The sequence below is a fragment of the Brachyistius frenatus genome, unplaced genomic scaffold (assembly GCF_029030835.1).
Source record: "Brachyistius frenatus isolate BFR_SWC_R1_liver_20210118 unplaced genomic scaffold, ASM2903083v1 Contig_53, whole genome shotgun sequence".
NCBI lineage: Eukaryota > Metazoa > Chordata > Actinopteri > Embiotocidae > Brachyistius > Brachyistius frenatus.
Window position 1 is genome coordinate 2,597,363 of NW_027210652.1, and position 20,319 is coordinate 2,617,681.

At 42.6% G+C, this 20,319-nt stretch overlaps 3 protein-coding genes across 8 annotated transcripts; all 3 read right to left on the reverse strand.

Moving 5' to 3' along the window:
• Positions 1-157: 157 nt before the first annotated feature.
• On the reverse strand, positions 158-6,457 carry LOC138624666 (Fc receptor-like protein 3). Of its 4 annotated transcripts, none has more exons than XM_069705032.1 (13): positions 6,344-6,455; positions 6,232-6,252; positions 6,005-6,128; positions 5,757-5,932; positions 4,574-4,757; positions 3,707-3,813; positions 3,366-3,614; positions 2,955-3,260; positions 2,767-2,868; positions 2,674-2,701; positions 1,945-1,993; positions 1,779-1,844; positions 158-279 (listed from the first exon to the last, which is right to left on the reverse strand). In XM_069705032.1, exons 1-13 carry the CDS (start codon positions 6,372-6,374, stop codon positions 205-207), a joined length of 1,518 nt encoding a protein of 505 aa, XP_069561133.1. In that variant the 5' UTR covers positions 6,375-6,455; the 3' UTR covers positions 158-204. The 4 variants fall into 4 exon arrangements, 3 of the variants coding, with proteins under 3 accessions (XP_069561133.1, XP_069561132.1, XP_069561134.1); XM_069705031.1 differs by having other exon boundaries at positions 3,342-3,614; positions 6,344-6,454; XR_011311170.1 differs by lacking the exon at positions 2,674-2,701 and having other exon boundaries at positions 2,767-3,260; positions 3,342-3,614; positions 6,344-6,457.
• Positions 6,458-6,655: 198 nt separating this feature from the next.
• Positions 6,656-11,894, reverse strand: LOC138624672 (Fc receptor-like protein 5). 3 transcript variants are annotated; one of them, XM_069705041.1, is made up of 11 exons: positions 11,803-11,894; positions 11,681-11,707; positions 11,171-11,452; positions 10,786-11,082; positions 10,015-10,287; positions 9,592-9,924; positions 7,970-8,023; positions 7,785-7,895; positions 7,584-7,608; positions 7,409-7,499; positions 6,656-6,869 (listed from the first exon to the last, which is right to left on the reverse strand). In XM_069705041.1, the coding sequence occupies exons 1-10, from the start codon at positions 11,840-11,842 to the stop codon at positions 7,451-7,453; spliced, it is 1,491 nt and encodes a 496-aa protein (XP_069561142.1). In that variant the 5' UTR covers positions 11,843-11,894; the 3' UTR covers positions 6,656-6,869; positions 7,409-7,450. The 3 variants fall into 3 exon arrangements, 2 of the variants coding, with proteins under 2 accessions (XP_069561142.1, XP_069561143.1); XM_069705042.1 differs by lacking the exon at positions 7,970-8,023; XR_011311172.1 differs by lacking the exons at positions 6,656-6,869; positions 7,409-7,499 and having other exon boundaries at positions 7,970-8,019.
• A 248-nt stretch (positions 11,895-12,142) lies between these two features.
• tmc8 (transmembrane channel-like 8) lies at positions 12,143-18,856 on the reverse strand. Its single transcript, XM_069705043.1, has 16 exons — positions 18,740-18,856; positions 17,858-18,124; positions 16,948-17,093; positions 16,667-16,801; positions 16,530-16,579; positions 15,843-15,982; positions 15,621-15,768; positions 15,351-15,515; positions 15,128-15,279; positions 14,975-15,047; positions 14,762-14,859; positions 14,388-14,574; positions 13,343-13,491; positions 13,061-13,204; positions 12,825-12,903; positions 12,143-12,615 (listed from the first exon to the last, which is right to left on the reverse strand). The coding sequence occupies exons 2-16, from the start codon at positions 18,001-18,003 to the stop codon at positions 12,475-12,477; spliced, it is 1,953 nt and encodes a 650-aa protein (XP_069561144.1). The 5' UTR covers positions 18,004-18,124; positions 18,740-18,856; the 3' UTR covers positions 12,143-12,474.
• Positions 18,857-20,319: the final 1,463 nt, after the last annotated feature.

The window sequence follows — 20,319 nt, forward strand, 5'->3', positions numbered from 1 at the left end:
AAGTCGAGTCAGCCCGTGGAGCTGCGCAGACGGCTGCGCGCCGGAGGGGCGGAGCTGCTGTGGCTCTTATCATTATTCAACCTCCCCACCAGAGATGGTTTACAGATACATGATAAGGACATTCATGCTGCAAAAAAACCCACGACAGCACGGAGCATGAGGAGCACATGTTTATTCAACCACACAGTGTTGTCAGAGCAAGCATTAAACTGGTTCTTCCTCCAACGTCTTCCTCTCCTTCTCCATGTGGATCCATTCATCTGTAGAGGCCTCAGAAGTCTGAAGAGCACAAACACGTGAGTTTGACTGCTTGTTGATAACTAACTGAAGTATGTATGAAGTATGTATGAAGTATGTATGAAGTATGTATGAAATATGTATGAAGTATGTATGAAGTATGTATGAAGTATGTATGAAGTATGTATGTATGTATGTATATGAAGTATGTATGAAATATGTATGAAGTATGTATGAAGTATGTATGAAGTATGTATGAAGTATGTATGAAATATGTATGAAGTATGTATGAAGTATGTATGAAATATGTATGAAGTATGTATGAAATATGTATGAAGTATGTATGAAGTATGTATGAAATATGTATGAAATATGTATGAAGTATGTATGAAGTATGTATGAAATATGTATGAAATATGTATGAAGTATGTATGAAATATGTATGAAGTATGTATGAAGTATGTATGAAGTATGTATGAAGTATGTATGAATGTATGAAGTATGTATGAAGTATGTGTATGTATGAAGTATGTATGAAATATGTATGAAGTATGTATGAAGTATGTATGAAATATGTATGAAGTATGTATGAAGTATGTATGTATGTATGAAATATGTATGTATGTATGAAGTATGTATGAAGTATGTATGAAGTATGTATGAAGTATGTATGAAGTATGTATGAAGTATGTATGAAGTATGTATGAAGTATGTATGAAATATGTATGAAGTATGTATGAAGTATGTATGAAATATGTATGAAGTATGTATGAAGTATGTATGAAATATGTATGAAGTATGTATGAGTATGTATGTATGTATGAATATGTATGAAATATGTATGAAGTATGTATGAAATATGTATGAAGTATGTATGAAGTATGTATGAAGTGAAATATGTATGAAGTATGTATGAAATATGTATGAAGTATGTATGAATGTATGAAGTATGTATGAAATATGTATGAAATATGTAATATGTATGAAGTATGTATGAAATATGTATGAAGTATGTATGAATGTATGTATGTATGAAGTATGTATGAAGTATGTATGAAGTATGTATGAAATATGTATGAAGTATGTATGAAATATGTATGAAGTATGTATGAAATATGTATGAAGTATGTATGAAATATGTATGAAATATGTATGAAGTATGTATGAAATATGTATGAAGTATGTACGCCAACTCTCTCGGCTCTGTCGTTCACTCGCATGTCTTTTCCTACCACAGCTATGCTGATGACACCCAACTGATCCTCTCTTTTCCCCGATCTGGGCGATCTTCCACCACAAACTAAAAACACACCTCCTCCTCTTCCTCCTCCTCCTCCTCCTCCTTTACCTTGAACAGCAGAACTTTAGTATCTTAACATGGAACTTACTGATAGAATTTTGTAGTTTGGCTTTCTGGAAGAAATTGTATTTTCTTGATTCCTGTTGTTCTGAATTTGTACCCTCATGGTTGAAATGAACTTATTGTAAGTCGCTTTGGACAAAAGAGTCAGATAAATGAAATGTAATGAAATAAATCTCACCTGATAGAATTCATCCCCTCCAGCTGCTTTCACCACATCAGGATCCTCCATGAACGGCAACAAGTCCTACGAGACAGAGACCATTAAAGGGCGAATGATGGTGAATTATTGTTATTATTTTAATTATTATCATTTCTGTGGGTGAAATGCAGAAATATTGACTCACCGGCTCGTCTTCATCTGCAGCAACGCTTCTCTCCATCTCCAGGCTCAATCTGAGAGGAAAACAGACAACAGATAATAAAACACTCACAGCTGTCCTTTTTTAAAGACTGTATGAAATGAACTACCAATAAAAAGACAAAGCAATAAGGGAAATCTTAAGAGATAAAAATAAAATACCAAAGTATTGTCAGCATGCTACATCATGATACTACAAACTCAAAATAAAATTACTTGAGTTGAATTATTAATGCCAGAACGTAAACGCAGTGTTAAATATCACCTCTCGATACAACAGATGGATTTATGGCGCCTCCAATCATTTTATTAATAAAACAATAACTGTAAGCTGCATCAGAGATATTTACAGTTAAAGATATTTGACCTTCCAGCTCACTGTTGATGATCTGAATCATAACTGTAGACAATTTGGACTTAATGTGCAGCATTTTAATATACATGAATTCATGTGTGAGCAAAAACAAACAGGAGCAGAAATTTAGGTCATCTGTTGCTGTTTTGGACTTTTCATTAAAGCTTCTGTGTTGAAAAGGGAAAACAGGAGAAAGAGCTTCATGCTTTATCATTTATTTCAGTGATGGATCAACCGTCACATGTTCATCTTCCACAGAAGAAGAAAAAAGAAAAGCTGACTGACGGCCGAGAAGCTCAGGAGGAAGAAACTCCTTCATACGCCATTTTTCAAGGTTTCAGAATTAAAGAAGTAACTCACGGAGACTTCCCTCCATCCTGCCTCCGCCCTGGAAGAAGAGGAAACTATTATTCATCAGAAGCAACAGCTGATAAAAAGAGTGCGTGAACTCACTGAACAACACTCCCATCCAGCAGCAGAAGCACACCAGGACAACCAGAACGGTGAAGGACCCGAAGACGACGGCCACCACCAGGACGGGGAGACGGTGGAGCACTGGAGGAGCAGGAGGATGGAGACGAGGTGAAACCAGCAGCCACGAGGAAGTTTGAGTGAAACCGGCAGCAGCGGACCGGACGTACCTTCCTGATCCAGGTAGCACGTGGGGCTGCGTAACGTGGTGGTGTTGTCGAAGCTGTCTGATACCTCGCAGTGGTACGACCCGGCGCTGCTCCTCCCCACAGACAGCAGCAGGGTGGATTGTTCCGGCGCCTGGTCCACCACATAGTAGAAGCTGCCTCGGTCTCGTAGAAGGGTTCTGTTGAGGAACCACTGGTACCGTGGATGACTTCCCTTCGCTGCCTTGCAGTAGAGATGCAGGCCAACGACAGCGTAGTTTTCTCCGGTGTCAAAGTCGGAACGCATTGTCACCGGCCCGCCGACCGGCACTGATGGACACGTGAAGACAAATGTGCTGTCATCATAAAACATAACTGAGTTGAGATAATCGTTTCAAACAAGGCACATACCAACGTTTAAGGGAAGCCACTGACTGTACGTGGTCCAGTTCCCATTGTTTGTCCGGCACTGGAGACATCCTGAGTGCTGGTCCATCACCAGCGGAAGCTTGAACACAGCAAGTCTCTCTTCAGTCGTGGTGTTGCCGACCAGTTCGGACCTGGTCCAGAGTGAGAAGGTGATTGGCGGGGTTCCTCTGGTTGACTGACAGGTGACCAGAGCGGAAAAATTTGAGGAATCTTCCTTCAACACCGTGAAGGAGATGTCTGGGTCCGACACCAAGTCTGAGGGAACAGGATGGTAGGCCGATGTTATTTTGCTGAAATAAACCCTTTAAAATCGATAAAATGTTCATTCAGCGCCGATAACAGCTGACCTTTGACCCTGATCACAGCGTCGGAGCTGTTGGAGGTGAACACCTGTGTTCTGTTGAACGTGTTGGTGGCCAGACACCTGTAGGACCCGCTGTCCTCAGAGCTGGTTCTGATGGAGACACAGATCATCATTCACATAAAAGAAATAAAATTTAAAAAAAATCTGTTTTTATTTTTGCCTCCAGCTTTAAACAGAATAAATACAGTGCAACACGTTAATCTGTGCGCTTAACAGGTTGTGGTTTCAAACTTTGAACAGTAGCAGGTTTTCCCCTCGCAGCACCTCCTTATCTCTGTATTTCCCAAAACGTCAAACCCTCCAGCTGCTGCGAATACTCTTTAATTACGCCCAATCAACCACAGCACATCCTAACAACCACCAGAGTGTCCGCTCAGCAACACCCCACTAACCACTTAGCAACCACCTGGTGCCATCCTTAGTGCTGACAACACCATAGCAACCACCTGGTGCCATCCTTAGTGCTCACAACACCATAGCAACCACCTGGTGCCATCCTTAGTGCTCACAACACCATAGCAACCACCTGGCGCCATCCTTAGTGCTCACAACACCATAGCAACCACCTGGTGCCATCCTTAGTGCTCACAACACCATAGCAACCACCTGGCGCCATCCTTAGTGCTCACAACACCATAGCAACCACCTGGTGCCATCCTTAGTGCTCACAACACCATAGCAACCACCTGGTGCCATCCTTAGTGCTCACAACACCATAGCAACCACCTGGCGCCATCCTTAGTGCTCACAACACCATAGCAACCACCTGGCGCCATCCTTAGTGCTCACAACACCATAGCAACCACCTGGTCACACAGCAGTTGGACCGTCTCGATGGTGTTCCTCTGACCTGGAGATGCTGAGAAGGTCATTAGCGACATGGTGGCCTGGAGACGGAGCGACGGGCCGACCGTTGAGCAGCCACTTGTAGGAGACGTGATTTCCAGCGTTGAGATTGCAGCGAAGCTCCAGTTTATTTCCCTCGTAGAACTCCGTTGGACCCGAGCGGACGATCTCGACGCCTTTCACCGGCTCTGCAGGACACAAACAGGTCGACACTCGGTTTTTATTTCAAAGCAACAGGAATGAAGATCCACTGACAAGCTGAGCTCCCGGGTTAGGGTTAGTGAGTTAGTAAGTCTTTTGTGGAGTGATTTCTTCATTTTATTTTTTTTATTTTTTTACAGGTGACCATAGATATTAGTTTGATGATACCGAACTAATCTGGTTTAGTAACTGAAACCTTGTGATTGTGTCCAAACAGGATTTGACTGGATTTTAATCATGCATCTCTGCGGACAGTCGGTCTTTCAGGCAACCTGAAAACTCTCAACAACTGCTATAATATTAATATTACTTAAATGATGAATAAACTTGATCATCATCACATGAAAAAAAAAAAAAGGATATATTTTGGTTTGTCACCAAATATCTGCTAGCGTGCGAAATTGTTAGCCTCTGGCGTCATTCGAGACACCGTCCTGCCGTTGCTTAGCAGCGGAGTTCTCGCCGCTTCACTTTTAACACCGAGCATGACGTGCACACGGCTTCAAGTGTCGTAACCGAGAGCTCACAAACTGTTTGAATGTGCAACGAGGAAGCAGACCTGCAGCTCCAGGAAGTTTCACTAATGCAATTCTTAATAAGGTGAGCAGGCACCATCTGTTGTAATAAAAATTGGATGCAGACAAACTTTGTATAACAATGATTCATTTTGCCTCCAATATTTAGACAGATTTCCTTTATTTTAATGGAGCTAGGCCAAAAAAGGATATTCAGCTGGCGGCCTGTTGAAAGTTTTAATTGTAATTAAATTCTGCTTTTGAAGAGAAATATGGTCCAAAAGTCAACTTACAGCAAAAGCAGTGAAACAATGAATGCAGAACCGACAACGTAGAAAAATGTCCCAGTTTAGATGAACACGTTAAACCTCCTGATACCTCGACAAATGTGTTTCTCTTGTGTTTATACCAACATGAAGGTGTCTGACAGTGAAGTACATCCGTTACTTCCCTGGTGATGACGAGACTCACCGACGACCTTCAGGTGGTGTCTGCCGCTGACCGTGGGCGTTACTTCAGAGTTGTTCTGTGCGCTGGCGACACACAGCAGGTAGCCCTCATGGGACGCTCTGATCACCATGGGGATATCCGCCACCTCTCCGGTCAGGGAGGTGGACTCACCCAACAGCTTGTCACGGTTGTCCTCCCTAGAAAAAGGTTGAGCATCAGAGGACTCTTCTGTCATTATACCTTCATGTGTTTTAGCTGAACACACTCACTTAAAGAGCTGCAGCAGGACGGGTTGCTGTGGGTGATTCGGCAGTTCACAATGAAAATAAATAATTTTCTTCACCAAAGCCTCGGAGGGGCCGTACAGTCGTGGACGCCCCAACAAGAACTGACCTGTCAAAGATTTCAAATAAAACAACTCAAACACTCACAACAACAACAAAATATTGGCTTGAAAACTACATAAAAAGATCATATATATAATAAACTGACTTACCTCTGCTACAGTAACACCACCCTGCAGGGAGGAAAAATAAATTAAATAAGCCACATGACATTCAAACTGAAATATTAAGTGTACTGTAGTCTGTTTGTGTTGATGAACTTACCCAGAATGATCATAAAAAGTGAAGCAAACATCTTGAAGAAAAATAATCGTATTTAACTCGACGATAAACTCAAAATATGACCACACTGAACTGTGTAATTCAGGACTGAGAGATTTCTTAAACGGACCGTTGAAGTAGTGCACATGAAAAAACAAAACACGCATGCACATGCTTGATACACAAGTGCAAATAACTGATAGTGTTGTGCTGAACCTCCCCGCTGCACCCTCCCTCTCTAACAGCACATCAGCTCGCTCGTGTCATAACTGTCATTTTTTTGGTTTAATTAAGGCAAAAATAAACAATGGATCATTTATTTGTTATCAATTTATTTTTATTTGCAAAAAAAACCCAACCATGACAGTATACAGTAGGTGGCCAACACATTACTCACTCTGTATAGTTGAATATTTCAACAGCGTCTTATAAGCAAATTGTCAACTCAAATATAAATAAAAATAGTATGTTTAAAAATGAAGTAATGACGTAAGAGGATCCTCAGGCTTCATACTGTGATCTCTGTTGTCTGAAACAGAGACAGAGAGACTCGTTATACCTGGTTAATGTGTCACATCCTGAGAAGATTCATTTCAGAGCACTCTTACTACAGTTTGGAGTTTGTGATGAGTAGTTGTTTTCCTTAGGAATGTACTTTAAAGATATTCTTCATTAAAATCCAATAAACGCCCAAATTATTTCACATGTATTTTGTATTATAGATTTATGCCAGCTGCTGTAGACAAAATTTCTCTGTGAACTTAAAAACTATTATAATTGGGTGTATTTTTCAAATAATTTCTTAATAATTTACTCAAAATCTTCGTAGGAAAATGGACACAAGTCTTCGATGTTAGGAAATTATAATGAAAATACAGATGTTAAAAAATAGCATTATTTGTATCCAAAAGTTAATGCTAAATTAATGTAAGAACCTGACTATGAATTTAAATGTACATATATGTTATTTACAGGAAACAAGGGACCCGTGGAGTGTAACTAGACAGCCTTCATTCTGCTGATCCAGAGTTACTGGATTTTGTGTTCAGTGTTATGTGGCCTGCGTACCTGATTCTGGACATCACGATCTGTTGCAGAAGCATCAGCCAGCTAGTTTCCTGACTGGGACGTCAGGTCAGACAGAGGAAACGCCTCCGAGCTGCAACGGGAGGCAGCAAACAACATTGAGTGAGTTGATTTCAGTCACAGAAACAATAAACTGCCTCATTATGATTCAGCTTACTTTGTCGGAGCATTGTGGACATGAGCTGTGGAAGAAAACCATCAGGATGTTAAATATAAAATCAGCTAAATATTTCCAGTCAGTGAATTTAACACACACACACACACACACACACACACACACACACACACACACACACACACACACACACACACACACACACACACACACACACACACACACACACACACACACACACACCTTGATCTTGGTCAGACCTGTTGTACAGGCAGGCCGAGCCCACTGCCAGCATCAGGAAGACGAAGCAGCTGAACGCGAGGCTGAGAACCTCCACGGTCGTCCTGCTAAACTCTGTGGAAGAGACAGAAAACAGTTCATCACACTGTAAAGGTGACATACCGGTCCAATAAATACATTACTTTTACTTGGTGGTGTTTCAGTGCAGGATGTGGTTGGAGGTGTGCAGTAGAGGATCCTGTCTGATCGGAGGTGAAGAGAGTTCAGACCCCAAAACACATGAATGGAAAGAAAAATGTTCAGATTTAAGTTTGTTAAAGCAGTTTTAGCCCTTTTGGAGAGAGTTGGACAAAAAGATCGAAACCACTCTCATTCAACCAGCTCTTTAAAGCTCTTTAATTTACATTTATATATTTTATTTGTTTAAATTTGTGTAAGCTTGTAAAAACAACTGTGTAATTTTACAGGAAGTGATGAGTAATTCTTCACTCTGAGCAGTGATGTCACACGGTTTCCTGTATAATTCACGAGTTCACTGCATAGTGAGCATTAAATAAAAGTTCTGGACACAGATAGCAGAGTTTACGTCAGGGACAATCTTTTTCTGGTCGTTCCACGGCGGAGTATTCGAGGGCACGATGTAACGGAGGAACTCGCACGCTGACATTTCAGACTCTCAAGTAAAATGTCAGATGGTACAGCTACAGGTAGTAAAGAGGGAATCTCAGTAACTTCCTGGAGCCACCAGACTCATGGAGGTGTTAAGAGTGCTGCACACAGTGACACTGCTCTGCAGCTCAAAATCTACTTCCCCTGCAGACAGCTACTAAAAGAGATGTCTCTTAAATTGTTCAACAAATGGTCGTTCTTTTGACTTTTTTTAGGTTTAATTTATTTCCAAAATGTTCCAAAACTAACGTGCGTGTGTCTCGTGTTTCCCAACATGGAAGCAAACCCGAAAGCTAGAAAAGATTTGTTGGATTTTGTGCCAACTGAGAAATTTTCGTGGAAGTGAGCGAGCGCCATGTTTGAGTCTGACATCAGTTCTTCTTACGACATTCATGGCTGAGAAATTAGCCAACATGTAATTCTTACATCTCTGGTTGTGTATGGATCAAATGTTTAATGTGTTCACCAGTAATCTGAACTGGATGGTTTTTCTTGAGGCGGTGAGATTGCACAAAGTGTAAATGGAACAACGCAGTTGTAATTTAACCTGAGTGACGGGAAACAGCAGGATTTGAAAATGTTCTCGAGGACTTTACGACTCTGCTTCATGAACACGCCGAGACGAGAGACTCAGGAACGAAGGAGGAAACGCTGGAGTGTCTGAGGAGGTCCGACTTTGGTCAGCGGCTGACCTGAACACAGACACACAGGTCCTCCGGTCGGGTGTAATAACCCCAAGTGGAAGGCTGTTTCCAGTCTTTATGCTAAGCTACGCTAATCAGCTGCTTTATGTTGCTTCCTGTACAGAAATGAGGGTGACGTCAACCTTCTTGGTGAAAAGATGAATAAGCATACGTCTCAAAATGTTACAGTTTCTTTAACCCTCGTGTTGTCCTCGGGTCAAAATGACCCGCAGCTGTTCAACCAAGTTCTATTTTATTTCTATATTTTCATATTTTTTGGGATCATTAGTGACAAGGATGCTGTGAGGGTTTCTTTAAACCAAAAAAAAAAAATCCCCAAAAATATAAAAATATAGAAATAAAACAGAACTTGGTTGAACACAGCTGCGGGTCATTTTGACCCGAGGACAACACGAGGGTTAAGATTGCTTTCCTTCCTCTCGTCCAGATCTTTTCACCTGTGACTCGGACCAGCTCAGCGGCGCTCTGGATCCAAGGCCCAGACTGGTCGTAGCTGTCCCTGGCTCGGCAGCGGTAATACCCAGACTCCTCCGGGCTGACTTTAGACAGCACGAGGGTTCGTCTTCGGTCGGTGAGGGCAAAGGGAGGCGGGATGGGCTGAAGGTGGGAATCCGTATGTGACGCAGAGTGAAGGACGGAGTCGTTCAAGAGCCAGGTGATGTCGGGGAAAGTCCCTCTGCTGACCTGACAGCTGAGCCTGGCGGCGACCAGTTTAGATTCGGCGTTGTAGAGATATTCCACCTCCACTTTCACATCCCCTCCGACTGGAACTGGGCGGACGAGGAGGAAGAGAACGATGAGCAAGCAGCAGAGTTAAAGGTGTAGATTAACAGAAAGTCTGACATCTGTGTTCCTCATACCTACTTCCAGAGTCAGAGGCTCACTCATCAGCTCCTGCAGCTCCGTTGTCGCCCGGCATCGGGCCACGCCCATGTCCAGCCCGGGTACCATGGCGACGTGGAACCAGGCAGCGAGGGACTCGGTCGCTGTGACAGATCCCACTTCTTTGTCATCCAGTGAAAGAGAGAAGTTTACCGGAGGACTCCCCCTTGGTGACCAGCAGGTGACGTTGCCACGGTAACTGACTCCCTCTTTGAAAATGGAGAAGGAGATCTTTGGTTTTGAAACATAGACTGAGGGAGGAAGATGGAGAGAGATGAGAGAGAGAGAGAGAGAGAGAGAGAGAGAGAGAGAGAGAGAGAGAGAGAGAGAGAGAGAGAGATGAAGTTATTAGAAGTAAAACCAATCTAACCAAAATGGTAAGTAGGACAGCAAAGCTCACACTGACGTGGACGTCGATATTCTGCAGCTGTTTGGTTATTTATCACAAATATCGGACAAATTAACATTTGGAATCATCGATAAAACATTAATGAATCATATTGAGAAGGCGTATCCAACATATACTTGTGTCAGGCATTTTACGCAAAAAGTTGGAGGGATCACAACAGTCAGTAGGATTCATCCTCTGGGAACCATGAATATCTGCACCAAATTACAAGCCAATCTAATCAATAGTTGTTGAGATATTTCAGTCTGAACCGAAGTGGTTGAATGGCCGACATGTCCACTGACAGATCCGTGCAGCTCCAACTACAGGTTTTCTCAGCAGTATGTGATGATCCATGTACCTTTGACTGTCACCTGGACCTCTGTGCTGCTGGAAATCCTCCTCATGTTCTGCACCATGGACCAAGCCATGCAAAGATAATTCCCAGCATGCTCTGCAGTCGCCCTCTCCATCACCAGCTTGTTCCCAGTCAGGTGGAAGAAGGTGGAGGTGGACGATGTCACTTCCTTCCCGTTAAAAAACCAGGAGAAGGAAAGGTGGGAGCCCGTTTTGACATCGCAGCTCAGGACGATGCGTGACCCCTCGTAGGCAGATGGGGGGGAGGGGTCAGAGGTCACTCTGGTGTCTAATGCTGGAGCTGGAAATGAGGGAATAACAGCAGGTTGGTGAGGACAGGAAGACGTTGTTTGATACTGTTTTAAAGAATATCCAACATCAGTACTCACTGACGACACTCAGCCGGATGCTGTTGCTGACTCCGGTGTTTCCTCCAGCCGTCGCCTCACAGTGGTACGACCCCTCCGATGCTGCGGCGACCTTCATGGGGAATGATGCGGACTGGTCTCCGTGGAGATCGGCATCCACGGCCATCAGGACACCGCCGTCCTTCATCAGCTTGTAGGTGATCGGCGTTGAGGATTCAGGCACCCGACATCGGAAAGACATCTTGGAGCCGAGGTAGGCCATGTCAGGACCGGTCAGCACCGGCTGAGGAGAGCTCGATCCAGCTGAAGAGTCAAATGAAACACGGGAAATGTTTGTGCTGGGAACCCGGAAATGGAACTAGAACAATGTTAAAGAACATAAAGCTACCAACTTATTTTATACCACTTCAACTAAAGTTATCAAGCTCTTGAACTGACATCATTATTCTCCTTCACTATATAATGAAGCAAATATCTGAAGAGTTTTAACCCAGAAAGCTCTCATCTTCAGCAACACTTTAACACACTTACTTATCTTGATGAGCAAACTGGCCAGAGCTGAAAAACAACAACACATTGCTGTAAGAACATTATTATTTATTTATAATAACTAAATACATGTTGACATCTTAATTAAAATCCAACCAACTCACCCAGAATTGGCACCAAATGAAGAGTCTGCCGGTTCTTCATGACGCTCCGTATGTGTCGCTGACATGGTTTCTCAAACCTGGCCGTCCTGTGTGTCTCTTTGAGTGTGTGTGTGCGTGTCATTGCGAAGTTGTTTCACACGTGTTGCATGTAGATAACATGTTATCCTGAGTTTAAGGGATCCGTGTGGTGTCACACAAGTAAAGCTGAAAAAAATTTGAAATGTGACATTTGAAAAACGTTCACTTGAATTTTGGTAAAGTCACATTTTGGAACCGAACTAGAATTATTATGTCTATGAATATGTTCATGTGCATGAATTTGATATTTACACTGAACAAAGTAGTTCATACACTTTATTAATTTTATACATCAAGCTTATCACTCACAAGGACATGAAACAACTTTCAATAAAATAAAAAAACAAAATAAAACATATGAAGGTTTTGTGACCTTTGCAGAAATATGTAACAGCTTTATTTCTTATCTTCGTATTTCATAGAACTGGAAAAGTGAGTTCGTCATTCTTTGATTTTATTTCTGGCCTCCAAAGCAAAGCTTCTGTTTCAGGGGTCCGTCCTGAGAACGATGGGGGGGGGGTCCATCATGTGACCGAGTACGGGGTCCGTCATGTGACCGAGTGGGGGGTCCATTCTGAGACCGAGGGGGGTCCGTCATGTGACCGAGGGGGGGTCCATCATGTGACTGAAGGGGGAGTCCTCTTTGATGGCCTCAGATTGGACTCTGCGGGTGTTTTTTCCACCTCTCAGCAATGTGGCGTGCTGCTTCACCAGGAAATACTTATCTGAAGTGCTCTGTGAGGGAAACACACACACACACACACACACACACACACACACACACACACACACACACACACACACACACACACACACACACACACACACACACACACACACACAGACACCAGTAAGAGTGATTGACTGGGTGTCACGCACATATTTCCACAACCTCTTTCTGAGTAATTTGTAGGAATGCGAGTCGTCTGGAGACGCATGCTCACCATAACCAGCATGTCTTTCAGCCTCTCGATGGCCTTCTGATTGGCTCGTCCCCGGGACACATATGAAGTCAAGATTATGCTGAGGAATCAGAATGCGCTTCACGTCAGTCAAAGATCAGCAGATCAGATAAAATACTGCATGTCTATTTTTAATAAGCTCATATTCATGGATTCAGTGAGCTGTAACATTCTCCACACCGAGTTTACGCTCTGATCTGTTGTCACTTCACACTCACATCTCCGCCAGTATGAGCGGCAGGGCGAAGGCCTCCGAGGTCAGGTAGCCCAGAGTGGTCTGAGCCAGGCCGGGCAGACTGCCCACACACACTCCCGTCACGTTAAACACCGTTTCTCCGTTTCCAAATGGACCGCAGGAGGACCTGCAGCCGATAGAGGAGGAAACAGATCGGACACACGACCTTTATCTCTAAAGCCGAAAGGTCAAATAAACAAAAAGCAACAAGTAATGCTGAATGTTTTGGACAGAGTTACAGCAGAGATGGTACATATGACGGTACTTATTTGTGTCTTCTTGCGGGTAGAGGTTGAAGCCCAGTGTGGCTGCAGCCAGGAGGAGACCAAGCATCAGCATGAAGTGGAATAACACGGAAGAGGTGGAGCCCCGAAACATCCGCTGCTCTGCATCACAGCAGCGCAGCACGCTGAACTGAACAGGAAGACATTCAAATCGGTTTTCATCATTAGTTCATATTCATCAGTGCAACTCTGTCTCTGCAGAACAACAAACCACAGGTCAGGAAGAGGGAAAGTTAAGAAAACAACTTTTTTTTTTTTTTAAATCTTAAAAATCATCAAAATACAGTAACAGAGAAAGATTTAAAAAAAAAAACAAAAAAAAACTATTTCTAGAATGTGTCATATATATCTTTGTGAGATTATTTAAAACTACATATTGACGGTGAAAGCTAATCCATACATCTTGTTGTTGTTTTTTTATGTATTTGCTTGAACCTTCATGGTGATGAAAAACCTATATCAGAAGAAATGTTTCCTGGCCAAGAAGTAGAACTGAATATTACCCCAATAAAACCATGACATGTGGTTTTATTACTCAGTTTTTTGTGTTTGTGTGTTTTGAGATGCTGGCAGGCTGCTAGGTCAGCTGCAGCTTCCTATTTGCTGTACATGACCATAGACTGTATAGAAACAGACACAATAGTGCTTTCAATTTTCTTAACTAAGTCTTGACAACGAGGCATATTTCCCAAAACCGTTTCTTTCAAAAGAAATTCAATTGTAGCTTTCCAAAAGTTCTTATTTTACATGCAAATATCAACGTCCAGAATTTGAATGTACTGATCTCTGTTTCATTCAATTAAACCATGATGTACTGTGGGAAGTTATTTATTTTAGGATTTTATCTTTCTTCCCAACAAACTATTTCTTCCTTTGACAGATGATTTTGTCACAGTTGAGCTCTTAGTTCTGTTCTTTTGTTTCTTCCACCAAGGAGGTTGAGTTTTCCGAGTGGTTCAATACATCCACATTCATTTCTCCAGTCAGCTCGCCTGCATATTTTCTACAACTGCTGTTCCCAACAACCTTTTTGATGTAGAAGGTGGCCCCCAGTGTGACAGTTCCTATCAGCGGCAGCAGGGGGCAGTAGTAGACTCCCACCCAGGACACAGTCTGGCTGTACACCAGGTCCAGCACATTGAAGGGGATCAAGAAGCGCTGTTTTCCCAACAACCGGGCCAGCAAGGATGTGGGATACTTCTCCTGCAACAACCTGTCAGACCGAAGAAAGAGTCATGAAGTTCATAAAACCTGAGAATTGAGAATAAGTCAAATCGAATCTTTCCTGATTTCCTGCTGTGGAATCGAAACAGGACAGACTTGAAAAACATCGATTGACATTTCCAATCAGACCACGATGACTAAGAAAGAAAGATACTGTTGATGTCAAGCACACCCACTTCCTAGGGAGGTCCAAGAGAAAGGTGCTGCAGAAAGTGGTGAGGAAGTTGAAGATACACAGCTTGTACATCTCTCGACCGAACTGGTTCTCCCAGCACTGAGAAAGAAGGTGAAAGAAACACAGATGAAAAACTGGGTCACTGAAAACACTTTTACTTGAAATCACGTCAGCAATAATGCAGTTTGAAACATTAATCTCTCGCTCAACTGACTTGCTGTTGTTTTGTTGTTGTGAAGATAAAGAACAGGTAGATGCCCAGAGAGGCCAGCTTCAAGAAGATGCTCCTGAAGGAGACACAGGGTGAATTCATGACTGTGTAGGTAGGTGCTGGGTGTTTAAATCCCTGCATGCACGCACACCTTACCTCACAAGCGTGGTGTTCACCTGCATGGTGAAAGAATAGTCCTCAAACGACGAGATCTTCCGGAAGATGTGAGGGAGGACCAGGTGGATGAAGGTCATGGTGATGGGAGGAAGATACTGGAGGAACAGACTGACCACCCAGTGGTGTCCAGTCTTTGAAAACACAGTCAAAAACTTCAACCAAATTCATTAACAAAACAAGATATCCAGCATGAAATCCTTACCGCCTCCAGAGATGTCTTGGTGGAGAAGTAGATGAGGTAAAAGGCTCCGGCCAGCAGAGACAGAACCAGCAGGTTGAGGATGACCCTGAGCAGGAAGATACGCACCTTCTGTCCGAGCATCCTCTGAGCCGCCCGCAAGGAGAAGCTCTGCTCCTCCAGGAACAGCTGGGGAGGACGAGAACGAGTCATATTCAGGCCTTTTACTGACAAAATTAAATCAACTGTTGCGACCACGACACTCCAGTTAACAGCAGAAGTGTGTCCATTCACCTTGAAGTCATTTCTGATGAAGCTGTGTTTGAGAGTGGCAGCAGCAGGATCCTGGATGGTGAAGTCCCATCCGCAGAAGATCTTATAGCTCACGTTCATGCTGTAACGCTTCCCGAGCATCCAGGTGTGCTTGTAGCCAACGGTTGTTCTGTTAGAGGTGAACAAATGTAAGGAAATTTACTACTGAAAGTCTTTTTTGTTGCTTTCGTTGTGGTCACTCACCTGCGAACCACCATGATGAGGCTGATGAGGAGGATGGTGAGGATTCCAGCGAGGTACAGCAGAGGAATGTTCAAGCACAGCAAATCAAGGGAGCCACGCGTGTAGAAACCAAAGAAGACCGGAGAACGATACAGATAGCCCTGGAGACCCGAGAGGAGAGAGATTATACAATCACCTTCCCAAGAGTTGGCACACTGTGTAAAATGTAAATAAACAGAATGTGATGATTTGCAAATCATTTAAACCTCTTGCGTATAAAAAGAAAAAGCATCCCAGAGAAGCAAAGTCTCTAACAATGAGAGGTTCACCATCCGGAGAAAACTCAAGGGAAAAAGCTGAAAACCAATATTGTATGGCCGTGATATTCGGACCCTCAGTTGGCATTAAAAACACACAATTCTGTAATGAAAATAATTGCATGGGCTCAAAAACACTTCACAGTTCACCGCATCCACAAATGCATATAAACATATACACATATAACACATACACATATAAACATGATGCAGAAACGCCTTCTCTGGACCCGAGATGCACTGAGGTGAAGTAGAAAACTATCCTCTGGTCTGATGAATCAAAATTTTAAATTCTTTTTTGGAAATCATGGATCCTGTGTCCTCTGGGCTAAAAAGGGAGAGGGACCATCCAGTTACAAAACAAACAGTGCACAAGTAAACAAACTCTTACCGATCCCAGGAAGAAATCTAAAACGGAGTCGTTGCCTCCAAATTTGAGTTCTGTGAAATCACAGAGAGCGATTAGTTTTTAGGAGTCTGCATGCAGTTGTGGTTAATTTACTGACATCTGTCACTACGGCGACTCACCGGTTCTGTTGCTCTTGCCATAAAATATTGTCGGGCCCAGAATGAAACCGCAGATAAGAGCACAGTGCAGCAGGTTCAAGTGAACCAGATATCTGAGGAAAACAAAATAGGCCTTCACGCCTACTCCGAACCTGCCTGGAACAGATCGCTGAGGGTTACGTTTTCAACCGTGTGATCAAATGTGTGTTGAAATTGTTCAGTCACTGAATTACAGCGTGCCAGATAAAAATAGGTGTCTATATAAGCACACGTACAGAAAATGTGCCAGAGGCTTTTCTTACCTTCGATGGTGTGAAGCGTGTGCTGCCATGGCAACAGGCCGGACAAAGCTCTCATCTGTGCCCACACCCTTTTCCTGTTGATACTCTGGCTCCGCCTCCATGACGCCCCAAAACCAACATTGCTGATTTGCATCTTCCGTCTGTCCCTAATCAGCAGCATAACAGAATTTCATTTAATGAATTCATTTTTGTCTTAACATGTAGCTCCAGAACACAAAAACACCAAAACAAAATCAGATATTCAAGAGCACTTTATGCTGAACTAAGACTTGAAGGTGTTGGGTTTAAAGTCACTCCATTTATTTTACACACGCAAATCAATTCACTGCTTTGTGGGCAGTAATGTGAAAAGATAACGTGGTGTGTGGAGGAGCATTTTCACATATTAGTCTGAGTGAATGAGAGACACGAACTGAGCAGGCGGCAGAATTTGAAGTGTTTATTTTACGAAATTACTAAACTTCCAAATATGGAAATCAGAACCCGCTCAAAGGATCAAAAGATGAATCTGAGGGGTCATGAAATGTGCAAGTGGAAAAGAAAGCATCATTTCTGCAGCACAAAGATATATCTAGCTTTGCTCTTAAATGTGAACTGTTTCCATTCAGGGCTCTAAAAAGTATTGAAAAACAAAGATCTGGGAATAAATCACTGATGAAGTTGCATAAACATGTGAAACCTGTAACAAGAGGTCATTAGAAGGCTTTTACACACAAATTGCCAAGAATGTTGGAAATTGTTGGAAAACAGAGGCGGACCCACAAAATGAAATAATACAGCGTGTCAATGAGTTGATAAGACGTGAGTTTTATAGAACTCCATAATGTCTAACAACATGGACCTTTTCCCTTGAATGTCAAAGTAAGATGTAGATTGAGAAGAAACAGGTTTGTATGATGAGTTTTCTCACCTGGCAGCTCTCTTCCCCTGAAGACACATGGCCAAGTCTCTGAGTGGTTGCGTCGCCGCTCTTTCTCCGGGTCCTCTGGACGGGTGGCCGTGGCGGTGCCTCTGCCTGGGCTCTGGGCCGCCCTGATGGGCATCACAGGTTTCCATAAACCTGTGTCTATCCTGCCCGGACCGGCAAGTCCGGACGCTCGTCAGCTGGTCGAATATCCCTGTCTGATAGTGCTCGCAGGAGTCTGAGGACAGGGTGGACTGAGTGCTCTCTTCTCTTCTCTTCTGTATGACATAATGCATGAGTAGTTTACAGCACATGTTTTCACAAACCCCAAACATTCAGGTTGCAATGACATAAATTAGGCAAAGAGAGAATTAATCAAGTTCGAGCCGTATGTTTGATTCATTTACTTGATACCGAGCATCATGTTGGGTTTAGACATGTCCAATACTCTGCTTTTCTCTTTTCTCGTGCCTTTGTGTGCAAGGAGAGAAAATGTCCTAAGTGTGATATTATTGAATAAATACCAATGTGTGTCAATAAAAAGATATGTGACGGCCTGCATGTGATCTTGGACCATCAACTTCACAAAAAGCAAACCATCACGCCTCTTTGTGTCATCTGGAAGAAAAGTGCAGAGCTGCATCTCTATATTATGTAGTCAGAGTTTTATTCCTACAAACTAAACACTGTCAGAGTGGATCAGGAAAGATGTCGTCTCTAACACAGAGCTGATGAATACACGGGCACTTTGTTTTATTTAGTTACCTGATACGATTCTCATGAAGTTGATAGTTTTGTGCTCCTCCTTTTGAACTTCCTCTTTCAGAAAAAAGAAAATACAAAAATTTCTCAATTCATGAACAAACACATCTCAACAATCTTCTTCACCTGAAGCAGCGATGTAAAGTTCTGCAAAATGAGAAGTTGTTTCCACGGTGGATCAGAATATCCTCTTTTCCACCTCACAGCGAAGCGAAGCGCCCTGAACGGCTGATCTGGAGTTGTTTTCTTGGTCGAGCTCCCTTTCTGGCAGGTGGCGCAAATGTTCAATGTGTCCACACTGAGGCTGAATCTGACAGCTCACAGGCAGTCACATGACAGGATGCCGGCACAGACGTCTCTCTGGGGTGAACATCAGAAACGCACACGTACTGTATGTGCTGCAGCGGCACACAAACAAGCGAGGACAGTTCAAAGGTCATAATCAGATCAGGCTCGACCTGGTCAGACTGCACATCCAGCTTTTAGCTGTTATTTGATGCAATTTCATTTATTTTTTCCATATAAAAAGTCATGTGTTTGATCATTCTAGATGGAGTGGACATAATCTACACTAGGAAGTGTGCTCCATTTGTAAACTGGCAGTTGAATGTAATGTGTGAGGCGATGGAGCAGAAAGGCTCTTTTCACCCACTCATCAAACCACAAAGACGTACGAGGCTTCTCGTCAGTGCCGTTTACAAAGAAACATGAGCACAGGACTCATTACTGATGTAATATTTCCACAGGATTAGTTTAAATTCTACAGAGACTTTAACACTTAGAGATCAGTTTCAACTAGAAAGAATCAGGAGCACAGAGCAACCCTGAGATCTGAACATTTCTTTATACAAGCTTGTCTTATTCAGTCAATTTCACACAAACTGAACAGGCAGCAGAGGAAGTATTGACATCTTATTTTAAGTAGTAGCATGTAAAAATAATAATATGACTCTCAACATGAATGTAGGAAACTGAAACTGACATAGAGATCCTTTTTGTGTGCTTTTCCTACTGTGACATGTCAAAATATATATTTTGTGAAAACCAGTAGAGATTTGTCTACAAATGGCACCATAATGTTCACACAGGCTTCATTGAGTTCTTTTTATTATTATTATTTTTCATTGAGTTAGGATGTTTTAATTTAAACTAACAATCTGACAGACTATTTGTGGTTTTAGGGAGAGATTAGGTTACAGTGGAGTTACAGTACAGTAGAGTAGAGTTACAGTAGAGTACAGTAGAGTAGAGTAGAGTACAGTAGAGTACAGTAGAGTAGAGTAGAGTACAGTAGAGTACAGTAGAGTAGAGTTACAGTAGAGTAGAGTAGAGTAGAGTTACAATAGAGTACAGTAGAGTAGAGTTACAGTAGAGTACAGTAGAGTTACAATAGAGTACAGTAGAGTAGAGTACAGTAGAGTTACAATAGAGTAGAGTAGAGTAGAGTAGAGTTACAGTAGAGTAGAGTAGAGTAGAGTACAGTACAGTAGAGTTACAGTAGAGTAGAGTAGAGTAGAGTAGAGTAGAGTTACAGTAGAGTAGAGTAGAGTAGAGTTACAGTAGAGTAGAGTAGAGTAGAGTAGAGTTACAGTAGAGTAGAGTTACAGTAGAGTAGAGTAGAGTAGAGTAGAGTACAGTAGAGTACAGTAGAGTAGAGTACAGTAGAGTACAGTAGAGTAGAGTTAGAGTAGAGTAGAGTAGAGTAG